The 15,813-nt window shown below is 38.4% G+C and overlaps 1 protein-coding gene across 1 annotated transcript; it reads right to left on the reverse strand.

Annotated features, from left to right (window-relative positions):
• Positions 1-11,989: 11,989 nt before the first annotated feature.
• LOC138882889 (uncharacterized) lies at positions 11,990-12,460 on the reverse strand. The gene is made up of 2 exons (XM_070163527.1): positions 12,341-12,460; positions 11,990-12,289 (listed from the first exon to the last, which is right to left on the reverse strand). Exons 1-2 carry the CDS (start codon positions 12,458-12,460, stop codon positions 11,990-11,992), a joined length of 420 nt encoding a protein of 139 aa, XP_070019628.1.
• Positions 12,461-15,813: the final 3,353 nt, after the last annotated feature.

Consider the following 15,813-nt stretch of genomic DNA (forward strand, 5'->3'; position numbering starts at 1 on the left):
AAAAATCTATTTCACTCTCAATTGTTCTCTCTTCCAAAAGCCTAACTCACAAATTCTCTCAAGAAGTCTGTGACAATGTCGAACCCTCAAGATAATCTAGACACTCCTCCACCACCCTCCCCTTCTAGTTCCTCCATACCTCCTCCACCCAGCACAACCACTCAACCTAGGAGAAGGCGAGTAAAAATGCTTGTTAAAAAAATGGTGGCAACTGGTGCTCTTTCAAAGAAATTGAATGAGAAATTGAAGCCAAGCCAAGCCCAAGATTCTGAGAACTCAGACGATTCGTTCAAATCTGCTAGTGAGGGGGAAGGAACTGGGACTTCTGACTCTGAGAAGGCTAAAAAACTCCCCTTCTAAGGTAAGTTCTGCTTTGACTGAAAATTTAAAAAATAGGTTTGTTTTGGTTGGATCTGTCAGGAATGTGGAATTGATTGAATTGGGAAGTAGAGGAGGTAAAAAGAAAATTGAAAAAGAAAAGGAGAGAGAGAGGGTGTATGTGTTGATGTGAGGGAAAGAGGGAAAGGAGTGGCTGCTTCATGCCCCGAACTTGGGGGCGAGACCGGCACCCGGTGTCTTACCATCGTACAACTTGCAACTAAGGGATTCTGAGCATATAATATCATACTTTGGCCATGGGCCACATTGCAAGACAACTGCGAATGCTGACTAAATATTAATATAAAGCTGGGCCGACAAGGCCGTCATCATTACTATAACTGACAAACCAACCAAATATACATACAAAGCCTACAAGCCTAACATACTGCACTAACTGACAGGATATGTCTACAAGCCTTTACTGATGGAAATACTGTGATCGGAACAACTCCCTGACCTACTCATAATATATATACATATATACACAAGTTATACATAAAGCTCTAGACCCGGCAACTCCGAAAGGCGTGGAACTTACCGATTAAGCTGAACTCGGGAACACTTGATGAGGAGGTCTACCCGTCTATCTGTCTGAACTAGCATGCATGAAATGTAGAGCCCCCAGGAAAAGAGGCGTCAGTACGAAATAATGTACTGAGTATGTAAGGTAGTATACTGAAACTGAGTTGATAATATAATAACTGAAAGTAACTGGGAGTCAAAGATAATCTTAAGATATGCTTACCTGCTGATACTGACTCAACTCTCTTAATATAGTGAGTAAAATAGCTGTCCGGCCCTATAAGGCTCGATATATATATATATATATAACTGCTCTGCCGTAGTAGGCCCGCTCATAGGTGCTCGACCACAGTAGGCTCGGTATATATCTTACCATCTGATCAGAGATTGCCCAATAGGGGCCTGCCTATCGATTATAGCTTGATGGTAATAAAAATACTTTAATACTATATATATAAGCCCTCCGCTCTCTTGACTGGAAGAATGAAATACCCAAATGAATATGAAGTCCCGATAAAGGGAATATTGTAACTTGCGATACTAGCAAAATATACGTAAATTCCGGGATATGAATTTTTCTTTATGCCTCGTTATCAAACTTGTGTAATGATGAGATCATACCAAGACGAAAGAAAAGCTTAGCCTTAACATACCTGGAGTAGGAAAAACTCTGTATAATATTCCATTAGAAACCTTCGTGGATTGAACTTAGAACCCAAAAATCGTATTAAGCTTCTGAATCATTGGAAGCTGGAACGAAATCATTTCTGGACAGGGAGGAACGAAAGTTGAAAGTTGGAACGAAACCAATTTAAATTCCGTCATTGTTTATAGAGTGTCAAATTTGTAGTATAATATTCTGCATTACTAAAATAAGCATCGTATAATAACACTTAATGCAACATTAGATTATAGACCAAATGTACCAACTTTTCTCCGTCTTGAATGGAACAAAACCATGAAAAGGTTTCCTATCCGAGTGATTTCCGTGTTTGTACTTCATCACCAATCTGGAATTTTCTTGCTTTCGGACCATCAGTAAGGACGGAATCTCGACCAAGTACACATACTATGTTTTTTCGAGGAAAACAAAGTGTGTACTGTAATAAAGCTTGTTGGAAATGGAATTTTTGCTAATGCCTAACGTTCTTGCCTTTTTAAGCCAAAGACAGATTTGGCTTAGCCTTTTACAGGGAATTTCATGGATTCTATTCAATTCTTATCAAGATTTTAACTTAGTCATTATTTGATTACTACATGATAGCCATTTGGCAAGGTGACTTAAGAGTTATCCTTTGCCTATTGTGGCTTTATGCCACGTGGAAGGGTGGGTGAAGATTATTAATCTTTACTCACTTATTAGTTAACTGGGTAATGTCCCGTTATCCGGTAGTTAATTAATTACCCGCATAATTTAAAAATTGTCTCAACTTAATTAAATACTACTCTCTTTTAACATACCTTGTACACCTTATGGTCATGTAGTTCCTTGTATGACACTAATCCATAAATACCGGGTATTTTAGCTCGGACCATATTTTTTTCCCAAAATGCCAAATTTCAACGAAATTCATTTTCTTTGACTTGCTTCCCCTCTCACCTTCACGAATTTACTAATCACTTGTGAAATAACATAATCCTTATAACCTCCAAATAATCTTTTACTTGGACTGATGTCAATTACCTTATGACAAATTCCATGTACAATACTTTAGGGTGCAACATCATCGTAACTTAATACTGCGAAGCGTGACATCACCGTAATGTAATACTACGGAACATGATATCGACATAATATTGCGGGGCGTAACATCATTCCCCCCTTTGGAACATTCGTCCTCAAATGTTGACTAATGCTCTTATCATTTTCATAACCTATATCTTCCGAATACTTTAGAACTTCCCTTGCCATCTAGGCGACTGTTCTGTGAATAAGTCCAAAGTCTAGGGTCCTTCTCACCCCACAACGTGTAGTCGAAATCCTTCCAATCTCGTAACTGTTACTGCCTTTCATCATGCAGCCTGTATGATTTTGACCTTGTAAGTGTGCCCAATCTCTAGGCTTCATATGAAGAGCTTGATAAGATGTCCCTTTGGGCATCTATGACTATACTGAAGTTCTTTGCTCGGTACTTTGTTGAATTCACGAATATTTATCTCATCGCATAGGTCCATTTAGCCATCCGTATGAATCTGCTGTCATAACTCTTACTTTAATTTATCGTTGTTGAGGTCTGCTACCAAATCCCAGCTTACTCTCGTTGCTTATTCCATATATATAAATTTAAGTCCTTTAATGATTCCTCATTACTGCTCATCTTTAGAATGACGACCTAATCTCTTCTCATACTTTGTGACTTTAGTCCATCCATTGTTGATTCACCTCAATATTGATCTACAATAAACCACTGATAACTTGAAACTTCTTACGTAATACTTTGCCCCTAGGGCTTACGTTATGTCAAGGAATATTCGAAGCAATTTTTCTAATCCATTTAGCGGCAATACTGTACTTCAATAACCGTATTCTATAGCATCCCAAGGTGATTCTCTTACATGAGTATTTTGATCCCGTACAATTCATGAATCCCTTTTCTCTTCTTTTTTTTTTAAATTATTACTCAATCGAAGGCCCAAACGCCATCCTTTATTTATCACAATTACACCCTTATCCTACTATTAAGGCAGCATTCCATCTCTTCTAATGCTACTTATGAAGGGTAACTCCTTTGAGTCCATTCAGGCTATACTGAGCTTACTATAACATAGAGAAGCCAATAGTTCCCTTGTTTTCATGGGCCCAATCCTGAGGATTAATCCATTCTCGTCACCTTCTCACTGCCCTTTCTTATCCGTAGTATGGACTATTTATGATCTTCTGCCTTTGAGTATCTCGTACGTTGTTCACCTTTACCTTACTTACCTTAAAATCTCACATCGTATCTTATATCTCTCTCATGACCTCCCTTCCACCTAGGTGTAATTCATGTCCATAACTTGAAGCTCTATTATAATACTTGCACCTCTGGTACATACACAATCCCGTGGGAGTTTCATATTGACTTCTTATGAGAGGTACCCTTCTAACTGGCTTTATCGTAGAGCCGTTATAGAACATAGTCGTTGTGCTATCTCTCTTGCACCTCTAATATTAAGAGTGATTCTGCTATGTTCTCAATCATGATTCCTATAACTTCTGGGTCCAATAATCAGATTCCTGATTTACTTTGTTGATGTAACTCTTTAGTTTCCTTCTTCTTCTGATCGTCCTTTATGCTGGCTTAAGTTATCTTCCAATCTACGGCTCATGGTATTAGTTATTACTTTAGCCCTCCATGGACGCTATGGAATATCCATGACACAATCTTCAAACAATTAATTCCTTTGTCTATGACCTGGCTCAATTCTTTCTTTTAACTTATACCGGAATCTTTTACGGCTGTATGATTGTCAACATATATGTTACATGTATAAAAATACAAACTCTTAAGTGTGTTCATAACGTCACCAACTCGGGATCATTGATCAAATAATTCCTTTCGTTCCTTCTCATCTTTCCTTTAACGTAAGCTAGTACCTTTCCTGATCTTTCTCCCCCCTTGTTGCGTACATACTTAGCTTATCTTAGCTCCCACGCATGCCGGAATTTCCGTACAACTCATATTATCTTCGAATATTTCTTTTGATTTTTCCTTCCCGTTCACTAGCAACGGTAGATTCCTCTTTCTTATGAAGGACGTACAATGTTGTTGTGAAATTGTTGTTACAAGACCATTTCCTCTTTAGGTCACTGTGCTTAGGTCGAAGCCTTCCTCCTTATTTCCTCATCTAGTCCTTCACTGTAGTACTTAGGGAGGATCCTCTGACTCTTGTAAAGATGCGAGCTTATTATACCGTATTCCCAATAGAATTTTTGATGTTCGTGCTTACTTGTAATTATCCTTAGTTACTTACCTCCACACTCATCTGCTCGTATGGCTGCTTATGAACTGAAGTTTTAACTATCTTACCAGTAGAACTATCTTTTATTTCCTTAACACTCATACGGTACCTTTAACTACCCCAACTCCTATTTGAATATTTATCAAGTATTACAATGTCATAACTATGGGGCTAAATTCACTATATTGGGTTGTACTATCTTTATCTTGCACGACCTGATGTCTTGTTCTGTATCCTCATGACTAGCCATAGCTAGGCTCTTCCTGAATCAACTACTAACTACTCGTTGGCCCATCCTTATGTCAATATTCCGCGAAATCTTTCTTGGGTTATTTCCTTGGTCTTAACTTACGTCTCGCACTAGCTCCTTAATTATCAATTGTCGCGCCTCCTTTTTCTCGCGAAATTGGGTTTATGACATTTTTGGTTGGGACAACTCTTTCCTTTTGGAAAGGGGGTTTGCATTTTTGAAGAGTCGTCACCTAACAATTTAAGGTGTGTTAGGACACCGATAAGGTTCATTTATAACTATGTTTGGTAACCAGAGACAGGGTAAGAGCTTGAAATTATCCTAAGGGGAAGGTGTTAGGCACCCCTGAGGATCCACTAGTGTGGTTCCCGGCAAAACAGTTTTTGTGAATTTGTACAAGTAGCAAATAAATAAGTATGACTCAAATAGTAGGGAATTTAAGTTTAAGTACACAGATGTTTGGAAAGCAGTTAATGAAAAGCAAGATTTTGAAAAGAATTACAATCTAAGCATATTTGGGAATGTAAAGGGGGTATCCTAGGTTTTTTTATAATATGGATCACATTAATGCAATATCCGGTATGATACTCCTCAAAGAGGGGCTATACGTGACATTAACGAACCGATTATCATATCCATATCTACACTTTCTTGCCCCGTGAAGGTAATTAAAGCGAGGGTTGATCTCAACCTCTATTGCATGCTGTTACCCGTCCCTTCCTATCAGTCCCGGAGGAATTTAGGACTCCTATCCTATAAAAGGGGGTTCTAGGCAGACCCTCATGTTTAAAGGTAAAATGCTAAGGTGACATATAATAAACAAGTAGGACTTCAATTAAGGGGAGCAGGAAGACCAGTGAAAGGCTCAAATATACCTCTACATACAGTACACATAAACAACATGACTCATACACAATTAAGGTATAAATTCAGATACTAAATATGGTATCTAAGTGATAACAACAGAGTCAGATTTATGACATAACTCAAATAGGAAGTCCTAATAAGGTTGCCTACTGATTTTAACATGCTGACAGTCAAACAATAATCACAAAGATTGTTGTGATTTTGTTTTAAGTTGATTACCTAAGACTTGCTTAAGCGTAAAATAATATGCAGCAATTACCAGAATTATTAAAATAGTTTGGAAGTTATTCTATCTAAAGTATGCTATTCTAAATGTTGCAAAGACATGCAGGGATTGTGACCAGTTTTACTTAAACAGGATAATCAAACATGAGACTGTTTTATATCCTTTTTTCATGCATCAGTAGTTTAACTAGGTGTGACTGAGCGAGTGTGAACAAGATCCTAAAATAGGGTATCTAACGTGCACATATGAAAATGCAGAATGATTGCAGAATTCCTAAAGCATGATTTCTAAATGCCCGAAAAGTTACAGCATGACTTAAAGATGTGCAGGAGCAATTTTATATTGATGTTGTTGTTTAGCCTAAAACAGGATTTCTAAGTGGTAAAGTGATGCCAAATGTGATGCTGAAACAGTAAACCTAAGGACATGGTATCTAATGCATGACCTGCTTTGAATAGGTTGATCTTACACATGGATTCGAATGCACATATAGGAAATATAAACCTAAGACATAGTTTCTATTGCGCAATTACGAATATAAACCTAATAACATGTTTTCTACCCTTAACAAATATAACATGCATATTTACCCCATCCCTTTTCACTATATATCCCCAGAGAGTTTTTACAATAGATTATTACCAACCAATACTGAAAATGAACTAACATAAGTAAAAAAGAAAAAAAGGTAAAAAGTTACACTCTAGAGAGCCTGAAGACAGTCCCAGATTCTCAACGCCTGATTAGGACTTCCTCTCTGAGTTATGTAATAAAGCACCTCAAATGTCAAGATTGTTCCATAGCCTTTCTCATATCTGGGTGTGTCAGAGTTCCCTAAGGACCTCAAGGGATCCCGAGCAGTGCTCACACCCAGATTTTATAGCCAAGATAGAGTAAGTGCAGTGTGGAAAGACTAGCTTTTGTGTGCCAAAGTTCAGAGGGAGCTCAAGGGTCCCAAGGCATTACTCACACAAAAAGGGCAGAACTTAGTGGTCTAAGAGTAGAGTGAGAGTGCTTGACATAGTTTTGAAGAGTTTAAATTGGAAACAATTTTGACAATGATTAGTTTAAAATAAGTTTTGGAAAGCAATAGAAAAGTTTGCCTTAGTGAAAACCAGTTTTGGAGAAGAAAAGAAATAGGACAATCATCAACTCAAAACCAAATCAACATATATAGTTCAAACACAAACAGGTAAAGGAGGAATTGGGGACAAGTAGTTCATATGTGAAAGCATATTTGCACATATGTTAACACCAGAGAAGTACTACATAACTTAAATTGTCACAACAATAGTCTATCACAAAGTGTTCATGTCACGAACGCATGCTTATAATGTATTGGGGGTTAGGGGGTAGGGCAAAATAGTAGTAGGAAATGTAAGAAAGCAGTAGACATGTAGAATTACAGGGAAAGGGTAATCACATGGAAAAATAGGCATGCTATTGCAAGGGAGACAGCAGAACCACAAGTAGAAGCATAAGAGAAACAAAAGGAAGTGCAATACAAATAGAGACATATTGTTTTGGATGCTGCAAGTTAAACTGAAAATATACCAGTAAAAATGAGAGAATAAGTGCAGAGTGAGGAGTGAAGAGCAGTACAATGAAGGGAAATAGAGCAGTAGTGTGTAGAGCAGTAGAGCAATAGAACAATAGAGTAGTAGAGCAATGTAATCACTTAGTTTTGGCTTGCAACCAACTGAGTATCAAGTAAGCAGCAAGAGAAGCAAGAGAGTATGTATGTGTGTAAGAGAGAGTTCAGAATATTGAAATTGTTCCTCTCATGCTAAAGAGAGGGTAAAGTATTTATAGTTTGAGAACAGGCAGAAAAATAAGGTAATAAGTACTGACTTAGCACAATTATAGAAATAATACAAATCATAATCAATTAAAGACCCGGACTCCCTTCAATTAGGGAGTCATAGTTCAAACGGGTACAAGTTGTATCAAATAAGGAAAAGAATTACTTATAAGACTGGTTTACCATAATAAGAGTAGTAAAAGAATGTAACATGTAATAAGGACTAAGTACAGAATATTTTCAAGTAAGGAAAGTACACGTTAAATAACTAACAGCATATTTGTGCACATAAATAAGGTAGAGTACAATTTTAATTCTGAAAGTTAGTTCAAATAATCACGAATGAGATTGAAAATCACTGGGAATCAGCACTAACTAAGAAAAGTATCACAAAAGTAAGGAAGCAATTCGAAAAATCAGTACAGAATTACAAGGAAAATACACAAAATCACAGATTCAGGGAAGATATCGCAGGTCTAAGGAGATTACACAAAAATCAATATAAATTATTATGTGAACAATCAATAAAACAAATAGTCAGACCTATTAAACGATAAATAACATGTGTTGAACAAAATCAAAGAAACCCTAAGAACAAATTAGAGCAGGAAGCACAAGAGCATACAGAACATACATGAAACCTAGAATGTTCATGAGAGATATGTAAACACATCGCAAACAGACTCAAACTTCAAATCGAACCTAGAAGTATTAGGGTTTTTTAACAAAAATGAATCGAGCAAAAGGAAAGACTTTGGTGATGTTTAAACATGCTAAAAATCACAAAGTAATTGCTAAAAATCAGAAATAAATCGTTTTTGCAAAAGTGTTTTGAAACCATAACCTGGAAAATGAGGAAATCGTTTGAAATCAGAGAAATCTAGGTGAGAACCTTAAAAGACACATAGATCCATCACAGATCAAAAAAGATCGAAGGATTTAAAGCTAGGGTTTCCAGAGAAAACCCAAAGGAGGAGAAGAGAGCTTAAAATATCACCGACCTTTGGCCGAAAAATGTAGAGATCTTACTCGAACGGTCATAGGTGGCCGGAAAACATGAAATGAGACCGGAGATGGAAGTGGACCGCCTCAGGGTCACTTGAGAGCCTCCACCGGTGACACAGGTGTGAAATACATATCCATAAGGTCAATGAGATATGGAAACTTCATGGTTTCCGGCGAGGAGATGGCCGGAGAGGGGAGAGACAAAGCTCAGGAGACGAAGGTTCTAGAGAGAGTTAAGAGGATTCTGAGAGATGGGTGAGAAGTGAGACTGGGGAAAATGAGAAATGGGGGTAGTCGTTTAGGGGTTAATATGGTAAGTATTAATCTGGGCAGTTGGTTTGAATTAATCAACGGCTCAGATCGAATGAGGGTTGGGCCGGGTAAGATTTTAAGTTTGGGTTGGGTAACTGGGATAGTTTATTGGGTTAGGGGTCTGGGTTAACTAGGCTAGAATTGAAATTTAAAAATGGCTAGTTGTTAAATACTCCATAAAAGTAGATAAATAATTTATAAAAATGAATAATACTTATAAAAAATGAAATTCATGATTAATAAACTTAAAATGATTAATTAGTATTAAAAATATAAATGACTAATTATTGAGTAAAAACATAGCACAAAATATATAATTAGGCCATAATTGCAAAGTCATTGCAATTATAAACAGATAGTGCCAATTTGGCTAATTTGTGAAATACATTTGGTCTTAATAGGACCAAAAATAATATATTAAATCAAGGAATGTTTTTGAAATCATCTATAATGCAATTTATAATTAATTATAAGAGATAAAAATACTGGATAAATAAAAAAATGAATTAGTAAAATATGAGGAAAATTATAGAAAAATACCAATTGTTATGAAAACCTAATTTTGATGGGCTATATGCAAATTTAAAATAATTTGAGGAAAAATTGGGTATTAACAGCTACCCCTCTTTACCCGGGAAGGATGAAAGAGTTGTCGGGTAAACATATGATGGCCAATTTGACCGAGTGAAATGGTTTGAAGAGATTTAGACCGCACTCTGGTTTCTGAGTTGCCTACACATCTCTGGTTTTACAGGAATCAGGTTGTATGTAGTTCAGAATCCATCGGCAGAGTATACTAATGAAGCCATTTCAAGAACGGACGCAACATCTAGGGCTGGGTGAGTGAATGGCTTACGGGAATGGTTAGGTTTGATATGGCTTGAGGGAACTAGAGCGGGATCGTTCCTGCTGGGATAGTCGTTGCTCGCCGTCTTACCTGCAAATAGAAGCAATACAAGCGTATACTATGCATAAATTTAAACATGATGCAAATTCCCGTCGGACCATGAATGTTGTCTTTGGACGGTTAGGAATGGCGTCCTCAGACCATGATGTCCTGGGCCATGGGTTGTTTGATGCAGGATTCGCAGGACATAAAATGATGTTCTCGGGCTATGAGGATGGTGCCTCCGAACCATGATGCCTTTGAATAATGATATGCAAAGGATTGAAAGAGATTCTCATGCTATGACATGGTGTTCTCGGGCTATGAAGATGGTGCCTCCGAACGATGACTCCTTTGGATGAGTTGGCGATATTTCAGCCCATGAAGGATGTAGTAGTATGATGCGGGCAAGACAGAGCTCAGTCTTGTGAATTGAAGGGCAGAGCTTAGCCCGTAAGAGAAGCGAGATAAATAGTGTTTCGGATAGCGCTTAGTTTCGAAGAAAATTGGAGGCAGAGCTTAGCCTCGGAAGGCAGAATGGTAGCCTTATGCAGATTGGAAGGCAAAATAGTAGCCTTATGCAATGCAGATGCAGATGGAGGTAGAGCTTAACCTCGGAAGGCAGAATGGTAGCCTTATGCAGATTGGAAGGCAGAATAGTAGCCTTATGCAATGCAGATGTAGATGGAGGTAAAGCTTAACCTCGGAAGGTAGAATGGTAGCCTTACGCAGATTGGAAGGCAGAATAGTAGCCTTATACGATGCAGATGGAGGTAGAACTTAACCTCGGAAGGAAAAATGGTAGCCTTATGCAGATTGGAAGGCAGAATAGTAGCCTTATGCAATGCAAATGCAGATGGAGACATCATTTAGTCTCGGAAGGAAGAATGGTAGCCTTATGCAAATTGGAAGGCAAAATAGTAGCCTTATGCAATGCAAATGCAGATGGAGACAACGTTTAGTCTCGGAAGGTAGAATGGTAGACTTATGCAAATTGGAAGGTAGAATAGTAGCCTTATGCAATGTAAATGCAGATGGAGACAACGTTTAGTCTCAGAAGGCAGAATGGCAGCCTTATGCAAGAAATAAGATAACAACTAATAGTAGAGTTTTCTTAGCTGATAGCATATTGCGGTATTGTGGTTATTGGGAACATTGTGACATACGAAACATCATTGGTGTGTGCTGATAGCAAATGTTGGTAAGTACAACGGTTCTGAGAATCGTATTTTGAACAATGTTTGTCCCGTAGGCGTACAGTATGTCTAATGATTTCACAATCCTAATGCCTGCATCCAAAGAAAAATCGTGAGTTTTGTAAGGGGGAAGGTTAGTTCGTATCCTCGCTAGCTTTGCTTGACTCGTTCGGCTTTGATCTGGTGATATCGTATGTATCATTGAGGTAGCATTGCTAAACAAAGCAGTTTCAATAATAACATGCATGATTTTGTAAAAGTATGACATAAATTAAAAATAGCTTTTGGATGAACCACCGACTGTGACGTAGTTCAGGACATTGCAACCTCTCCTGCTACGGAATTTTGAGGGTCCTCCTCAAAATTTTGCCCCAATTTGATGGGTTGACATTTTTTACTGTTGCTTGTGTGGAGATCGGCTGAAATTACTTTGGAATTTTGAGGGTCCTCCTCAAATTATCCCCCAGTTTCCAATTGCAGAGGGGAAATGAAATTTTTAATGAATTGTGACCGAACCCATAGGGCTGCCTACGTATCCCCTCTTAAACGGGAATCAGGTCAGGCGTAGTTCAATTTACATCATATAAGGAAAGCATAAAGATTACACATAGTAGCGCTTGACTGCATCTGAATTGATCAGCTTTGGCCAGGCTTCTCTGTCCATTTCTGCAAGTATGAGGGCTCCTCCTGTCAAAACCTGGTGAACCATGTATGGACCCTGGCAGTTGGGAGAGAACTTCCCTTTGGCTTCATCTGATGCAGAAAAATTTTCTTTAACACCAAATGCCCCGGTCTTGGCTTGACTCTTTTGTTTCAGGCTATGTACCCACTCTGCATCGTCGAGCTCAGCTTCTTTTATGATCCTTAGGGAAGGAATTTCCACCTCAGCGGGAATGACAGCCTATGTACCATAAACCAGCATATAGGGGGTTGCCCCTGTTGATGTGCGTACTGTGGTACAATATCCCAGAAGAGCAAATGATAGCTTCTCATACCACTGTCTATGATTCTTTATCATTTTCCTCAATATCTTCTTGATATTCTTGTTGGCGACTTCTACAGCTCTATTCATCTAAGGCATGTATGCTGTGAAATTCTTGTGTTTAATCTTGAAAGTTTCGCACATCGCTTTCATCAAGTCGTTGTTGAGGTTGGAGCCATTATCAATAATGATTGACTCTAGAATTCCGAATCGACAAACAATGCGGTCGCGGACAAAGTCTGCCACAACTTTCTTAGTCACTGCTTTGTAAGATGCTGCTTCGACCCATTTGGTGAAATAGTCGATGGCTACCAAGATAAACCTGTGTCCGTTGGAAGAAGCAGGCTCGAATGGTCCAATAACGTCCATTCCCCAGGCGGCGAATGGCCACGGTGAGCTTGTTGTGTTAAGCTCGCTTGGAGGTACCTTTATCATATCTGCATGTATCTGACAGCGGTGACATTTTCGGACATATTGGATGCAGTCCGTTTCCATAGTCATCCAAAAGTAACCTGCCCAGAGTATCTTCTTTGCTAAGACAAAATCGTTCATATGTGGACCGCAGGTCCCAGCATGAATTTTCTCTAGTAGCCTGTATGCTTCCTTTGCGTCGACATATCTTAATAATCCTAAATTGGGAGTCCTCCTATACAGGATTCCTCCACTGTGAAAGAAGTTGTTGGACAATCTCCGAAGTGTGGGTTTCTGAGTAGGATTCGCAAGCTCCGGGTACTCTCCTTTTGCTAAATATTCTTTGATATCATGAAACCAAGTCTTTCCGTCTGCTTCCTCTTCAACATGGGCACAGTAAGCTGGTTGATTATGGATTTTCACCAGAATGGGATCAATGAAATTCTTGTCGGGATGCTGTATCATAGATGATAGGGTAGCCAATGCATCGGCGAACTCATTCTGGATTCTGGTAACATGATGGAATTCCGTCTTCGTGAACCTCTTTCTCAATTCCTATACATGATGCAGATACATGAGTATCTTGGAGTTCTTGGTCGTCCATTCTCCTCGTACCTGATGTATAAGCAAGTCTTAATCTCCAATCACTAGCAGCTCTTGAACGTTCATGTCAATGGCCATTTTGACTCCTAAGATGCAGGCTTCATACTCGGCCATATTGTTGGTGTAGGGGAACCTGAGTTTGGCAGACACCAGATAATGCTGACCGGTTTCTGATATTAGGACTGCTCCTATGCCAACTCTTTTGAAGTTTGTTGCTCCATCGAAGAACATTCTCCAACCGTCATAGGATTCCGCAATGTCTTCTCCTATGAATGATACCTCTTTATCAGGAAAATACGTTTTTAGGGGTTCGTATCCTCCATCCACGGGGTTTTCAGCAAGGTGGTCTGTCAGTGCCTGTCCCTTGACCATTTTCTGAGTTAGGTAAACAATGTCGAACTCACTCAACAAGATTTTCCACTTGGCAAGCTTGTCGGTAGGCATGGGCTTCTGAAAGATGTACTTCAAGGGGTCCATTCTTGATATGAGATATGTAGTATAGGCGCAGAAGTAATGTCTCAACTTCTGAGCTACCCAAGTCAAAGCACAACAGGTGCGTTCCAATAGAGAATACCGGGCCTCGTACGGGATGAACTTCTTACTGAGATAATAAATGGCTTGCTCCTTCCTCCCTGTTTCGTCGTGCGGTGGTAGTTAAGCCTTCCCTTTTCACTATCCATCCCCAAAGAGTTTTTACAACAGATTATTACAGACCAATACTGAAAATGAATTAACATAAGTAAAAAAGAAAAAAAAGGTAAAAAGTTACACTATAGATAGCCGAAAAACAGGCCCAGATTCTCAACGCCTGATTAGGACTTCCTCTCTAAGTTATGTAATAAATCACTTCAAATGTCAAGATTGTTCCATAGACTTTCTCATATCTGGGTGTGTCAGAGTTCCCTAAGGACTTCAAGGGATCTCGGGCAGTACTCACACCCAGATTTTATAGCCAAGATAGAGTAAGTGCAGTGTGGAAATGCCAGCTTTTGTGTGTCAAAGTTCAGAGAGAGCTCAAGGGTCCCAAGGCAATGCTCACACAAAAGGGGAAGAACTCAGTGGTCTAAGAGTAGAGTGAGAGTGCTTGACATAGTTTTGAAGAGTTTAAGTTGGAAACAGTTTTGACAATGATTAGTTTAAAATAAGTTTTGGAAAGCAATAGAAGAGTTTTCCTTAGTGAAAACCAGTTTTGGAGAAGAAAAGAAACAGGACAATCAGCAACTCAAAACCAAATCAACATACATAGTTCAAACACAAACAGGGAAAGGAGGAATTGGGGACAAGTAGTTCATATGTGAAAGCATATTTGCACACAGGTTAACACCAGAGAAGTACTACAGAACTTAAATAGTCACAACAATAGTTTATCACAAAGTGTTCATGTCAGGAGCTTAACAGTATTAGATTAAGGGGTGCTAAACATAGTTACACATTAGGTTTAGGGGGAAGGATTCAGGATCACATAGTAACTAGGTGTCACGAATGTATGCTTATAATGTATTGGGGGTTAGGGATAGGGCAGAATAGTAGTAGGAAATGTAAGAAAGCAGTAGACATGCTGAATTACAGGGAAGGGGTAATCACATGGCAAAATAGGCATGCTATTGCAAGGGAGACAGCAGAACCACAAGTAGAAGCATAAGATAAACAAAAGGAAGTGCAATACAAATAGAGACATATTATTTTGGATGCTGCAAGTTAAACTGAAAACATACCAGTAAAAATGAGAGAATAAGTGCAGAGTGAGGAGTGAAGAGCAGTACAATGAAGGGAAGTAGAGCAGTAGTGTGTAGAGCAGTAGAGCAATAGAACAATAGAGTAGTAGAGCAATGTAATCACTTAGTTTTGGCTTGCAACCAACTGAGTATCAAGTAGACAACAAGATAAGCAAGAGAGTATGCATGTGTGTAAGAGAGAGTTCAGAATATTGAAATTGTTCCTCTCATGCTAAAGAGAGGGTAGAATATTTATAGTTTGAGAACAGACAGAAAAATAAGGTAATAAGTACTGACTTAGCACAATTATAGAAATAATACAAATCAGAATCAATTAAAGATCTGGACTCCCTTCAATTAGGGAGTCATAGTTCAAACGGGTACAAGTTGTATCAAATAAGGAAAAGAATTACTTATAAGACTGATTTTACCATAATAGGAGTAGTAAAAGCATGTAGCATGTAATAAGAACTAAGTACAGAATATTTTCAAGTAAGGAAAGTACATGTTAAATAACTAACAGCATATTTGTGCACATAAATAAGGTGGAGTACAATTTTAATTCTGAAAGTTAGTTCAAATAATCACGAATGAGATTAAAAATCACAGGGAATCAGCACTAACTAAGGAAAGTATCACAAAAGTAAGGAAGCAATTCAAAAAATCAGTACAGAATTACAAGAAAAATACACAAAATCACAGATTCAGGGAAGA

This window comes from Nicotiana sylvestris, chromosome 12, assembly GCF_000393655.2.
Source record: "Nicotiana sylvestris chromosome 12, ASM39365v2, whole genome shotgun sequence".
Taxonomy (NCBI): Eukaryota; Viridiplantae; Streptophyta; class Magnoliopsida; order Solanales; family Solanaceae; genus Nicotiana; species Nicotiana sylvestris.